General features: G+C 35.3%; 1 protein-coding gene across 1 annotated transcript; it reads right to left on the bottom strand.

Moving 5' to 3' along the window:
- Window positions 1-5064: 5064 nt before the first annotated feature.
- On the bottom strand, window positions 5065-10849 carry LOC106059278 (sodium/calcium exchanger regulatory protein 1-like). Its single transcript, XM_013216852.2, has 4 exons — window positions 10597-10849; window positions 9033-9205; window positions 7001-7099; window positions 5065-6735 (listed from the first exon to the last, which is right to left on the bottom strand). The coding sequence occupies exons 1-4, from the start codon at window positions 10673-10675 to the stop codon at window positions 6682-6684; spliced, it is 405 nt and encodes a 134-aa protein (XP_013072306.1). The 5' UTR covers window positions 10676-10849; the 3' UTR covers window positions 5065-6681.
- Between the last annotated feature and the right edge of the window lie 1855 nt (window positions 10850-12704).

The following is a 12704-nucleotide window of genomic DNA, read 5'->3' as shown; positions in this document are numbered from 1 at the left end:
TTTTTACAGCTTGACGTTTGAAGAACGTTTGCGTGGACCGGGGAAATGACCTTTTTTTTTTTACAATTTTTTTTTTTTTGCGTTCTAAGCTGCAGAAATGCATTAGTCAGGCAGCTGGCGTGTCTAAAGCGAAAGCGGAGCTGGATAGGACACACCCTGCGAAAATCAAGTGCCAATGTTACAAGGCAGGCACTTAGTTGTAATCCGCAAGGAAAGAAAAAAGTGGGCAGACCCAAGCAAAACTGGAAGAGGTCGGTTCTCGGCGAAGTTGAGGGTACTGGAATGACAAGGGAGCAGATGAAGAAAGCTGCTCAGAACCGAGTTCGGTGGAGAGGTGCGGTTGCAGCACTATACTCCTTTGGGGGCTCACAGGAATAAGTTAAGTCCAAGTAAGTTATATAAAAACGCAATGCAACTTAAGGCCTTTTAATCTATAAATCCTGGACAATATTTCCGGCAAAGTTTTTACTTCTGCAGAGACAGCTTTAAAAGTTGTCTTATGACCAAGAGAATGGACTCGGGGATGACTCAAAATCCGAGGATGCAGAACAACTTCGTGTTTACTTTTCCCCAACCAATGTCAGGCGCCCATTAGAGCTGAATGAACTTAGAGGCGCCCTAAAGATGCCGAAATTAAAATTCCCAGTCTTCACCAGGATTCGAACCCGGGATCCCTCGTTTCGGAAGCCAAGCAGCTTCACCACTCAGCCACCGCGCCTACTTTAGTAATGTAGGCTTACAGTAAATACATATTTTTAGTTGAATCTATATATAGTGGCAGACACTGACATGATATAGTCTTCATACACACACTGTTTTTTTTTGTCTAGGCCAGTCACAGACATTTTATTTTTAAAAATATTCTATCGGATCAACATTTACATCAGTGATTGGCACATAGTATTGATTCGTCAAAATATTGTTGATTTTAAAATTGATTTTATATGGCCTACTGTTTGACCATTGATCGTATCGTATTGTATATCGCTGTTTACCTATGGTTTGACAGCAGAACCATGTAGACACGGGGGGGGGTCACTTTCTAGGGGGTATGGCCCATGCTAATATAAGTTTAACCTGGTTATTAGTTAATCTCTTCCACTGCCTTTTTCAAATGTTACCTCTCTTTGCTAAAGATAATAAGGCAGCCATAGACATAAATATATATGTCTATGAAGGCAGCTCTTCAAACCGGAAATAATTCTTAAAAGAATATGTGTGCCAGAGACCTATATGCACTATACATATAGGTAGGTATAAGTTGGTCTGACTACGGATGTTGCTAAATCTGACCGCTGCATTTGAATCTGAAAGCAGATGACCGATTGTCTGCCCAGCATGTCAAAAATTCTTCAGACTTTAAAGCTTGGCGTGACCCTAACTGCCAAGCAGATACATTGAGAATCGATGCTTCTATAAAATAAGTCAACTAAAGTGATTCACATCCATATCCATCAGTGGTGCTTTATTTTCTCTGGTCTGTGGGCCATATACTGTAATATACTTTTCGCACACATAGGTTCTATACTCTATGTCAATGTGCAGGGTGTGTTAGCGTTTCGGCCGGATATATCCCGCATGCCGTAGTTTGGGCCTCAGAGATGAACAGCTTTAACAAGACACACACACACACACATAAACTTCCGGAATCTAAAGATCTACAGGAACATGTACAATCTAATGATGGCGTGTAATGATTTGTAATGGAGATAATACCACAGCAAGACACAGGCCTATGCCTTGAGACTGGCTGAGCCTAGAGTAATGAGATAGTAAAGGCAAACATTAGACTTCAGAAAGTCAGACCTTAGTCCTAGAAATTCATTGACTCTATTATTCTTGACATATTTATGATCTTACCAGAGTGCTAGTAGACAATAAAAACACGTGGAAAACGTTTTTCAAGTTTATCTATATGTTTTTAAAGGAGATTTACAATAACTACAACTAGATTTACAATCTTATCTTCTTATCTTATAACATACAGACGTTACTTCAAAAAAAGATGATTACGCACTACTCGTGTTCCTTGGATAATCTAGTCATGCATGTTAACCAATGTCTTAAATTCTGCTTAGTCATTGATTTTCCTGGCTAGCTCAGGCAACCCATTCCATGCTCTAATAGCAATAGGGAAGAAGGAGCATTTGTACAAATTTGTCCTAGCATATGGAACGAGGAATGTGCCTTTATCTTTGTGTCTGAGTATTTTATTAGATTTTGTTTTTATATTTGAAGATTATGGTTCAGTGTTTTATGTATAATTGCTACTTTACTTTTGAGTCTTCTCTCCTGAATGCTTTCTAAATTTAGTGATTTTACTAAAGGTGTCATTCTAGTGAAATGTGAATATTCGTTTGTTATGAATCTCACTGCTCTATTTTGTGTCTGTTGCAGTTTCTTAATGTTGCTTGAGTTGAGGGGTCCCAAACTGTGGATAAATATTCTATTATTGGCCTAACCAAGGTTAAATAACATTTTAGTTTTATTTTCTTATTTGATTTATAGAAATTTCTTGTAATAAACCCTAATGATTTGTTTGATTTTTTAAATAGATTCATTGATAGTTTTTCATTTATTATAACACCTAGGTAGCCAGCCAGGAAAACCAGTGACTTGGCAGAATTTAAGGCATTGGTTAATATGCATGACTGAATGCAAGACGCGTAGGACGTAATCATCTTCTTTTTTGAAGTAACGTCTGTATTATATAAGATATATAAGATATTTTTTTTAAATGTCTGTGTTACTGGTTTACCATGAATAGGATAAGTGGAATTTGATTTAGTTTTTTTTTTGTTGTTACTCTAAATAACATTTTTGATTCCCATTTCTGTAATTCATCTAATTCTAGTCTACTTGACCTTTATTTCTTTAATGTCTAAACAAGGCAAAACAAAGGGAAACATTTTAAAGAGGGTGGAGCCTACAGTAAGGCTATTTGATGCAATCGTTGGTATTTGGTACATGTGCCTGAGAGATACCCATAGAGATGCTGTGTAAAGATATAGAGATGTTGTGTAAAGATATAGAGATGGTGTAAAGATATCGAGATGCTGTGTAAAGATATAGAGATGCTGTGTAAAGTGTGTCTGTGAAGGAGAGAAATAAATGAGAATAAGAGAAAGAGATGAAAAGAGATGCGGAAAGAGAGAGAAAGAGGGCACAAGAGAAAATAGACGGAATGTGCTGAATGAAATGATCAGGCGTTTCAAAAGTCCCACAATAAAAGACGATTCCAATCTGGCAATATGTTAATGAGATAATTACGTTCAATACAGACTCCACACAGACTCTTACAATAGTCCCTTCAATGCTACAACATTTGCATCCGTTTTGGTTTGAAATTGAGAAACTGTTGAGACGTTGAAGACTGTGTTTGATTAGAAGGAAATGCAAAACAAAGCTGGTGTACACTTGCAGCCCGGAGGCAAACAGCAGCTACGATCTATTGAGTGATTCACGATTCAGACTCGCATCGACCTTTGATTTTGTAGGTTGCCGCTGAGTTGTACTGCACACAAGAGAAGACAAGTTGGCCATTGTGTTGAAGTACGCTGTGAACTTCCAGACACATAGTGAGGTGATTTAACTATACACTAAAAAAAAATGTGACCACAGTACAAGGACGCGATCTTTGATCCAATCCAGATCCATATATCATAAAAAAAAAAAGTTATCTGTAATTTATTGGCGCTGAAGATATTGTTATCTACTGATGAGTGATAAATAATTGTGTACAGTGAAACTGATTTTTTTTTGTGTTACTTTGAACATACATGTAGTAATTTAGAGCTTATAAAGGATCTAGTTTTGACCCACTACTTTTTGTTTGATATTTCTAAACCGCCCCCCTCCCTTTCTGTGCTTGTGCTTTATGAGTGTATCATGGAGCCAGCACAATTAGGGCCGGATTTAAGGCAGTTAAGTTTCTGCAATCGCCAAGAGCCTCACCCTGAAGGAGGCCCTCCACAAACTTTCAAATATTTTTTTATGCACTGTAGGATGAAATATAATGGACAAGGAAAATAAAATTAAATATACAAGTACTCTGTCTTTCTTCAAAAATACAGCATCCATTTAGCTATATAGTTATATTTTTTTCGAAACATTTTAAAGAGGATGGAGGCTCCATTTGTTTAAATCTGGCCCTTACACAATGACCATTAACCATGGTCAACTCCTAATTCACAAGGCAATAATTTAAGTACAGGACATGACCTTGTGAACCCCGCGTGCTATCTCAAAGTAGTTATTTCACAAAAAAAAAAAGGTTATTTCACATTGATTGGTGATGTGACCTATCATATGGTGGATCCAGGGAGGTCAAATCTTATTGCTCCCCAATGGCTCACCAGACATAAATCTAATCTCGTGTGACCACTTTGAATATAAACCTACCAAGGCCCAAATTATAGTTGAGAATGCACTTTAAATGATGTATACATAATTTCTATGACTATCACCTTATCATTAGTTAAACAGTTAATAGTCTCAAAGTACATATTCAACTGATCTGACCACAAGGTCAAGGAGACTCATGCACACCTTATATCAATGTTATTGCAAAGGCAATGTTCGGAGTAGGATCATTGTGTGTTGTCACCAGTTCATTTAAAACTAGTCCCAACATTGAACAAAAGCCTAAACATCTAGTGACAAGATTGGATGAAAACCATAGACATAAATAAATATAGACTGGAAGTTGGAAGTTATTTATATTTGGGGGGAGTCAATATGTTTTATGTACTATATCTATGTGAAAAAAAAATGGCGGCGATTGAGCTATAAATTCTAGGACTAACATTTCAGCCAATATATACCTTTGATCTTTAGTTTTGAAAAGTGCAAAACTGCCATATTCCCAATATTTTGTCTTTGTTTTACAATCATAGACATAGGCAAATATATATAGGTTTGTGATGTGGATCTACAAACTTATCTTTTCCCAAATATTTCCGATAATAATGTGTTCTTTATCGTCCAGTCTATATATATATGTCTATGATGAAAACCTAAACATGTACTTAAAATAGTGGAACCAACAAATTAAATGAAACAAAATTAGCGAGGGGATTGTTATTTATTAAATCAGATGTAAACTTGTTAGTCATCATTATATCATCTAATGTAAAATTATCAATGACTGGATAGGGATGGTCAAAGTACATAAGTCTGTTCAACAATAGTTGAACCCTTGGAATTGACATACAAATTTTGTCAACATGAAAATCAAAATTATCTGAATCAAATGAAATCAACAAATTATTTTTTTATATATATATGATGTCAACATAATCTCACTGTAAACCATACAAAGTGTTAGGTCATACACACATGACTGTAGATATCACTCATACACACTACAACGGCTAAACCATCACACTTGCAGACTACACCAGCTACACAAGCCAAATGTTAGACTATACATATAATAATATTCTTCACCGCTTAGAAGCTTGATAAGTTCACATTGGTTAAGAGTTGGTAAGAGATCAACTGCTCAAAAGATAACAAGAAACAGCCTTGAGCATTATACAAGACAGTGACTTGTCATGATTAAAATAATTCAACATAATTATTCAGTAGAAAATATTAGCATTTTCAGCTTTCATCTAATTCTTCAGACATAAGCTAAACATTATTAGACATTATCAAATCTGACTAAGATAACACATATAGATAACACATATACAATGTTTATGCTTTTAAAAGATAATGTCCATGGTTAAAAAAAAAAAAAAAAAAGAGTTCCATTTGTAACAGTTCTAAAATGTAAAAGATTTCATTTAAAAATAGCCAAGAACACACTTAGTAATGACAGCCACCTTGAGAAAATTACAGATGTGAACTGATAATTACAGACACTTAAAACACAGGAAACAATTCGTCTATCTATCAAGAGATAATTTGAAATCCAAAGTTTCCCCACTTAAAACTACTAAAATCTTCAAATGTTTACAATGACCCAATTGAACATTTCACCAAATACAGGCAACTAGATATAGTGAACAAACATCAAAGTTCTTTGCTTTTAGCTGGAGGGACATATTCTTCTTTTAATCTTTTCCTTGCATTTAATTACTGCACTTGATTAAACAGAAGCTACTTAGACCCTAACATAGTATGTCAACACTAAAACTGACTGTGTGTGTTCCCAAGACATAGAAGCTACAAATACAAAATATGAATACTGACATCATGCAAAAAAATATTTTAAAATTTAAAGCTTTTACTTATGCACACAAAGATAAGTATTTAACAACCATTCAATAATTTTGACTTTTAAAAAAATGTTTTGTTATTTTAAAAAGTTCAAGTATTGCACTGTAATAAATGTTGGATAAAATGAAATCTCTGGATGTTGCTTTCAGAAAATGGAGAGAATAAAAATTCATTTAAAAAAAACATTTTTATAGGATGGTGATGTAAATGTTGCCTGATTTGACCAATGACATTGTAAAGATGGATTTACAAGCAACTGAAAGCACCAATCAGAATAGCCATATAAATAAACATTTTCACTATTATAAAAACTAGATTCTGATGTATCTTTCCTACATATGTTATTGACAAACCTACAATGTTAAAAAGATTCAATACTATGAGCAAATTAATTCTATCATATACACTGAGACTTGCAAACAAAAGTTTCTATAGCTGTGAAATGAATGGAGATTCTTAGTCAGCTTTCTTGTAGTATCTTTTGCACTCAACATTGTTGGCTGTGAGCGTCTAAAAGAAAGAAAGGGGAAAAAAAATTCACATAATACACATATGGACAAATTGTACTTAACTAGCCCTGATTAGATAACTCTAGACACAAAGTCAATAGATAAGAAAGGAAACAAAGAATTGAAAGCAAAGTCTCATGGTCCATTAGGTCTCACAGCTTGTGAAAAGACAGTCTTAGAAGTATCTCAAGAAACACATCAAGTCTACATGTTAACAATTGATTGGCTTTCTAGTAACTATTATCGAGCATTCTTGGGACACTTACCATAACAAAAGAGTCCTTGTTGAAATCTCTGATGATTTTACTGTCAACAGAACCTTTCTGGTCTGAGATCAACTTATTACCACTGACTGTACAAGTTGTCTGTTTGAAAAAAATATTTGAACAATTATTTACATTTATATGCCTTTATATTTAAAAAAAAACAACAAAAAAAAACATTTCAACATATATCAGCAATTTTGAAAATAGTATCCATATTGAAAAGTTAATTATAAAAATGTTTGTTTGTAAAATGTTTTACATGTTTCGTATGTTCCTTCAGAGTTGAAGATAGTTTACTTCCTAGTCCAAACCTCCCGCAGGACGACGGGGGATGGGAGCGGGCAGGGTTTGAACCCGGGACCATCGATAAATCCAAACGACAGTCCAGCGCGCAAACCACACGACCAGGCACAGTCTGCAAAAAGAGCTGACAGCTCAGCAGCAAAAAGCTGGCTAGAAGAAGAAGAATGTTGTCTCCCCATCGCTAATTCTGCCTCTTTCCTAGTACTGTTTCCTGAAGGAAGGTTTTTGCAAGCCCTGAGGACATTGTGCCTCTCTAACTATTCTAAATGGTCTGATCGATGTATTTCTATTTACTATATTAGTTTGTCTTGTTTTATGTGCAAACAATGTCTTGCCTAAAAACATGAGCTAGATACAACTGATAAACCATTAATTATTTAATACACATTCTTTCAAACCTCATTACAAAACTTTGAGGTATGTGCACACACATAAATTACTCTAAAGTGTAGATATCATAGTCTGTGACCACAATTGTTGGAGTACATTTTTTTAATGGAGTATTTTATTTAACCTTCTGTATCTCTCAATAGCTTCTACTGCTGCTCTGTTGCAGCCCTACTTAAGAGGTTCAAGACAACAGAAATGAATGGACAAAGACAGGTCTAAATACAGACAGTCAACAGATCTTGTGTAGTGCCCCAACAGACTAAAGGACTGCTGAGGGTGAAAAAGAGATGCATAAAAGACTTCTTATAAAAAAAATCTTTCCAAACAGCCATTTCTCATCTTACCAGATTATAAATGTGTGTAAGGGTATCTTATTACACAAAACTATGTGTGTGTCAGATGGGGAGTTCACTCCTTACATGTTACATTGAGTTACACATAAAAACAGCACTAGAACACATTTTATTTAGAATAACTGGGGCTTTCACTGGGTGCAAGCCACAGACTCTCAAGTCGGCAACAGCTAGACTGCTTACCAGTAACATAAGAACTAAGCTAACATCTTGCATGACCATCCAGATTTTAAAATGAGTAGCTTTTTAATTGGTAGTGTTAAAAGGTCCTGCACTTACTATCCAAGTGGTCATGATCCACTACAGTGGCTTCACTCACAATTCCAAAAGGACGACACAAGATTTTAACCAATCAAAGACCATCTCATTAACATAAATGTATTAAAAATTACAAGCTTAAGTGTGATGGTAGTTGTTTAAATAACAACATAAATACAAATCACACATCAATATATTGACCAGGTAAACATGTCCCATAATCATATGAGGTAAACATTATCACTCAATCTCATTTGCTTTCATCCCAGCAGTTTAACATATCTTTGACTTAAACCTAACATTAGCCCCCCACCCTTACCAATCAGATACCAATCCCTTTCAACATGATTATAATTCATAAAAAGCTCTGATTTTCTTAATTGTTATATAATGTTTTCTATTTCGAGGTTCTGCTACTGCTAATAATTAAAATGTTTGCTTGCCACAGTGTGACCCTTATATTTTCACAACATAATTTATTTTATGTTGTTTCATTTGTAAACTTTGGAACCTCATACTTTTACTAAAAACACGAGTCAAAAGTCACCCAAGATTATTATTATTGTTATTTTTATTTGTGATTCTTGATCATCGGAACAATGACCAGGAGACATTCATCTATAGTTTCAACTAATGTTAAATAACAAAACAAAACATACAGAACACCATGACCTTTAGCCTAACATCATTCCATTCTTCATGGAATTTCAAGACTCGATATTACTAACCTGAACATTTCTTCCGTCGGCTGTTTTCTCTTCAAATGGCTGACCAGGTTTAAACTTTATCTCAACTTTATTTAAAGCTGTTGATGTGGTAATGGTCCATTCCCCATCTTTGATAGAAATCTCTTGTCTTGGCTTTGCCTTATTGCCAATCAATCGCATTGCCATCCCGACACCTGAAAGAAAAAAAAAAAAGTTTTATCCAATATGAGTCTCATCTAATAAAAGTAATAATAATAACTAGAAAAGGAATTAGTTTTACACTCAGCTACAATTATAAGAAAAAGAGTCTAATATTGGAAATTGGAATGATACAGATTAAAAATACAGAAACTTATTCCATACTTTTAACTGCTATATACATGAACAGATTTGATTTAAGTCTACTTTTAAAACAGCACACTATTTTTCCTTGGCACAGTCTGCAAAAGAGCTCACAGCTCAGCAGCAATAAAGCTGGCTAGAAGAAGAAGAAGTCTACTTTTCATAAAAAGTCAATACCGACTTCCATCATGCATGCACAACTTTGATAAGCATTTCTAGATTGATAAAAAAAGATGTACTATTCTTTTTCACCCCCCCCCCTCCCTTAGATAACTTAAACTTTAGTTTCTGTTACATCATCACTTATTGCCCTCCACCTCACACACAATACACCTTGGAAAAGAGACTCTGAATATTCTACTTCAACTTTTCACTTTTTTATTGAATTATTTGAAAAGCTCTGAGACACTGTGGCTGAGCGGTAAAGTGCTTGTCTTCTGAACCAGGGGTCCTAGGTTCGAATCCTGGGATTTTTACTTTCTGAATCTTTAGGGCGCCTCTGAGTCCAACCAGCTCTAATGGCTAAAGGCTAATGGGTACCTAGCATTAGTTGAGTAAAAGTAAAGGTGGGTGGTATTGTGCTGGCCACATGACACCCTTGTTAACAGTGGGCCAAAAAAACCCCAGATGATCTTTATATCATCTGCCCCATAAATTACACTGAAAGAGGAACTTTACATCAGGTCTGGAAATTTACTACTGTAGACTCTACTCTCAGCTTCTGATTCTGAATGTGGCCCACTGTTGACAAATGTTGCACACACTATAGTTTATACATGTAGCCACTGTAGCATAAGTGTCAAAATCTAGATTTAGGTTAACAACTTAAATTAACCCATGACCTCAAGAGTCAATGGGACTAAACTGTATAGAATTAGACAATAATATAGTCACTATAGATCTAGACCACTATACTAGGAATAACATCTGATTAGTTCACACATAGTCACATAGACAGAAGCGCCTAGATTCCAGAGCTAGATCCTATAAATGATAACGTAATTCGTAAAAGATATAAAGCAAGCGTAACGTAAATTACTAAAAGTCGTAAACGCTGATTTATATAATAATACTTCTATCTATAGATCTAGATTTAGATTAATCTAGAATAAAAAATAAATAATATATTTAAACATTAGATCTAATTTTTATTTGATAATCATAATATCTATAAATATATCTAGATTCTAGATCTATAATATAGATCTAAATAAAATAAAATTTAAAAAGGTTGTTTGCATACCCAGTGCTTTCATATATTCGTCAAAGTTTTCCGATTTTTCTAAATCCCATTTGCCTGGTGCAAAATCCTCGGCTGACATTTTCTGTTTAGAAAGAGATTCTAGACTCTGGTATAATCCTGGCTACAGAGCGTGCTTTTTGAAAACAGTTCTGGAGACAAGAGTTTAACACCAGTTTATTTAAAAGGAACCAGTCAATCCCAAGATTATGAATGATGATAGTATCTCAGCGTTGGATCATTTATAGACGCGACTGTTCTGCACTTTGGCCTTTAACCTTTGCCTATGGATCAATCGTATGTATGGCTGCCGAAGTTTGTATTTTCTCCCCAGATCTGGGGATTTTGGAAATGTTTATTTTTAGAATTCTTTTGTTTGTTTACACTTTTAATAAATAAATAAATAAATAGGTCTGTATTCCACTTCATTTTTAAATCTATATATTGTTCATGTTATATACATCGTTTTTTTTAATCTTGGGATAAAATCTGGGTATTGTTAAAAAAAAAGTAGTCTTTGATTTATGCAAATCATTTCAATCGATTGTGTGGCTGGTAGCCCTATAAGTTTTAAGAGACCCTATAATCCTATAATATAGGTCTAGACTCTATCGCTACTTTGTACTGCGAAAGAGATTTTTTTTTGGGGGGGGGGGGGGGAGGGGCAGAAGCGGTGTAGCAGATATATTTCCCCACTTAAATAAGAACACTTGAAAATTGCATTTAAAATGAAAGGTAATATATCTCATCTGTATCTTAACTTTCGCCGTAGGGGTTTTAAATCTTTTAATGTGACAGTTCCTGTAACCAACTTGCTCCACTTTTGCCGGTCAGCAGCTGTCGAATATCAAGAGAGACCGTCCATTCTTTTACGTTGTCCAGCCAGCCTTTCTTTGTGCCCCCCCCCCCCCCCCCCCACACATTGTACCTTGAAGAAAGACTTTTTGATGGTGAGTCATGTCTTACAATATGAGCAAACCAGCTCAGCTTTCGTCTCTTTACAGTAATGAGGAGTTCTTCCTTTTGGTAAAAATACAAATTTTAACCCATTAGTCTTTTTTTTCCTTGGTATCTGATGGGTACCCAGCATTATTGTGTAGCGTTTACTCTTAACTCTTTCTTTCCGTAATTATTTACCACATTCTGGTAGAATCAACGCTGGTATCGTCAGTTAGGAGAAAAGGAGTTAAAATCTTGAATTTTTCGTTCAGCCGCAGCGCTCAGTGTCTAACTTTCACAACCAAATAGAAAAACAGTCTAGGAACTAGTGTTAGTGTCTGGCATCAGCGACGGCAGTCATTGAGAACGCGAAGCAACGATCACCAATATTAAGACTTATTAAGACTAAGATTAAGTCTAAGACTAAGACTGCTTTATTGATCCTTATATGGAAATTCAAATATGGAAACTCAAAAGTAAAGTAGCAATAAAACACTGAACCTTAATCTTCAAATACAAAAACAAAATGTAATAAAATAATCAGAAAGACACAAAGATAAAGGCACATTCCTCGTTCCATACGCTAGGACAAATTTGTACAAATACTCCTTCTTGCCTAGTGCTATTAGATCATGGAATGGGTTGCCTGAGCTAGCCAAGAAAACCAGTGACTTGGCAGAATTTAAGTCATTGGCATGGCTGAATGCATGACGCGTAGGACGTTCCCACTGATCGACTTCCGCCTGAACTGACAAACCTTCACTGCTCCACTGACCAGGGCCGTTTTTTCTTTCTAAGACTCCTCGTTAGATCTTTTCAATGGATGTCTTGAGAAGGAGTTGTAGTCCCACGGGAAGCTAGCCTCGCAATTTGCTGGTATTTCCTCTGCCACACATTTCTAGTATTTCCTCTGCCACACATTTCTAGGTAACTCCTTTGACACACTTAGGCAGGTATCTTCTCTGCCACACATTTAAAGAGATTATAATATCTTGTACAGCAGTGTTTTCCCAAACTTTTTTCTTATCGGGACAATTTTTATATCATGAGTATTTACTGGAACACTTTGCTGTTTGCTTATTCTTTTAAAAAAGGTTATTGTAAGGGTGGCCTACTAGTTAATTATTTCAATAGTTTGTGGAACACATATTCAGGCCACGCGGAACACAAGG

This window comes from Biomphalaria glabrata, chromosome 12 (assembly GCF_947242115.1).
Source record: "Biomphalaria glabrata chromosome 12, xgBioGlab47.1, whole genome shotgun sequence".
Taxonomy (NCBI): Eukaryota; Metazoa; Mollusca; class Gastropoda; family Planorbidae; genus Biomphalaria; species Biomphalaria glabrata.
This window is presented reverse-complemented; position numbering and strand designations above follow the sequence as displayed.

Excerpts from the sequence above, each read along its gene's own strand:
- LOC106059278 (XM_013216852.2), bottom strand. The coding sequence starts at position 10,675 with ATGTCAGCCGAGGATTTTGCACCAGGCAAATGGGATTTAGAAAAATCG. Across the intron at positions 9,206-10,596 it reads CGAATATATGAAAGCACTGG|GTGTCGGGATGGCAATGCGA; the intron begins GTATGCAAACAA and ends TTTTTCTTTCAG. Across the intron at positions 7,100-9,032 it reads CCGACGGAAGAAATGTTCAG|ACAACTTGTACAGTCAGTGG; the intron begins GTTAGTAATATC and ends TTTTTCAAACAG.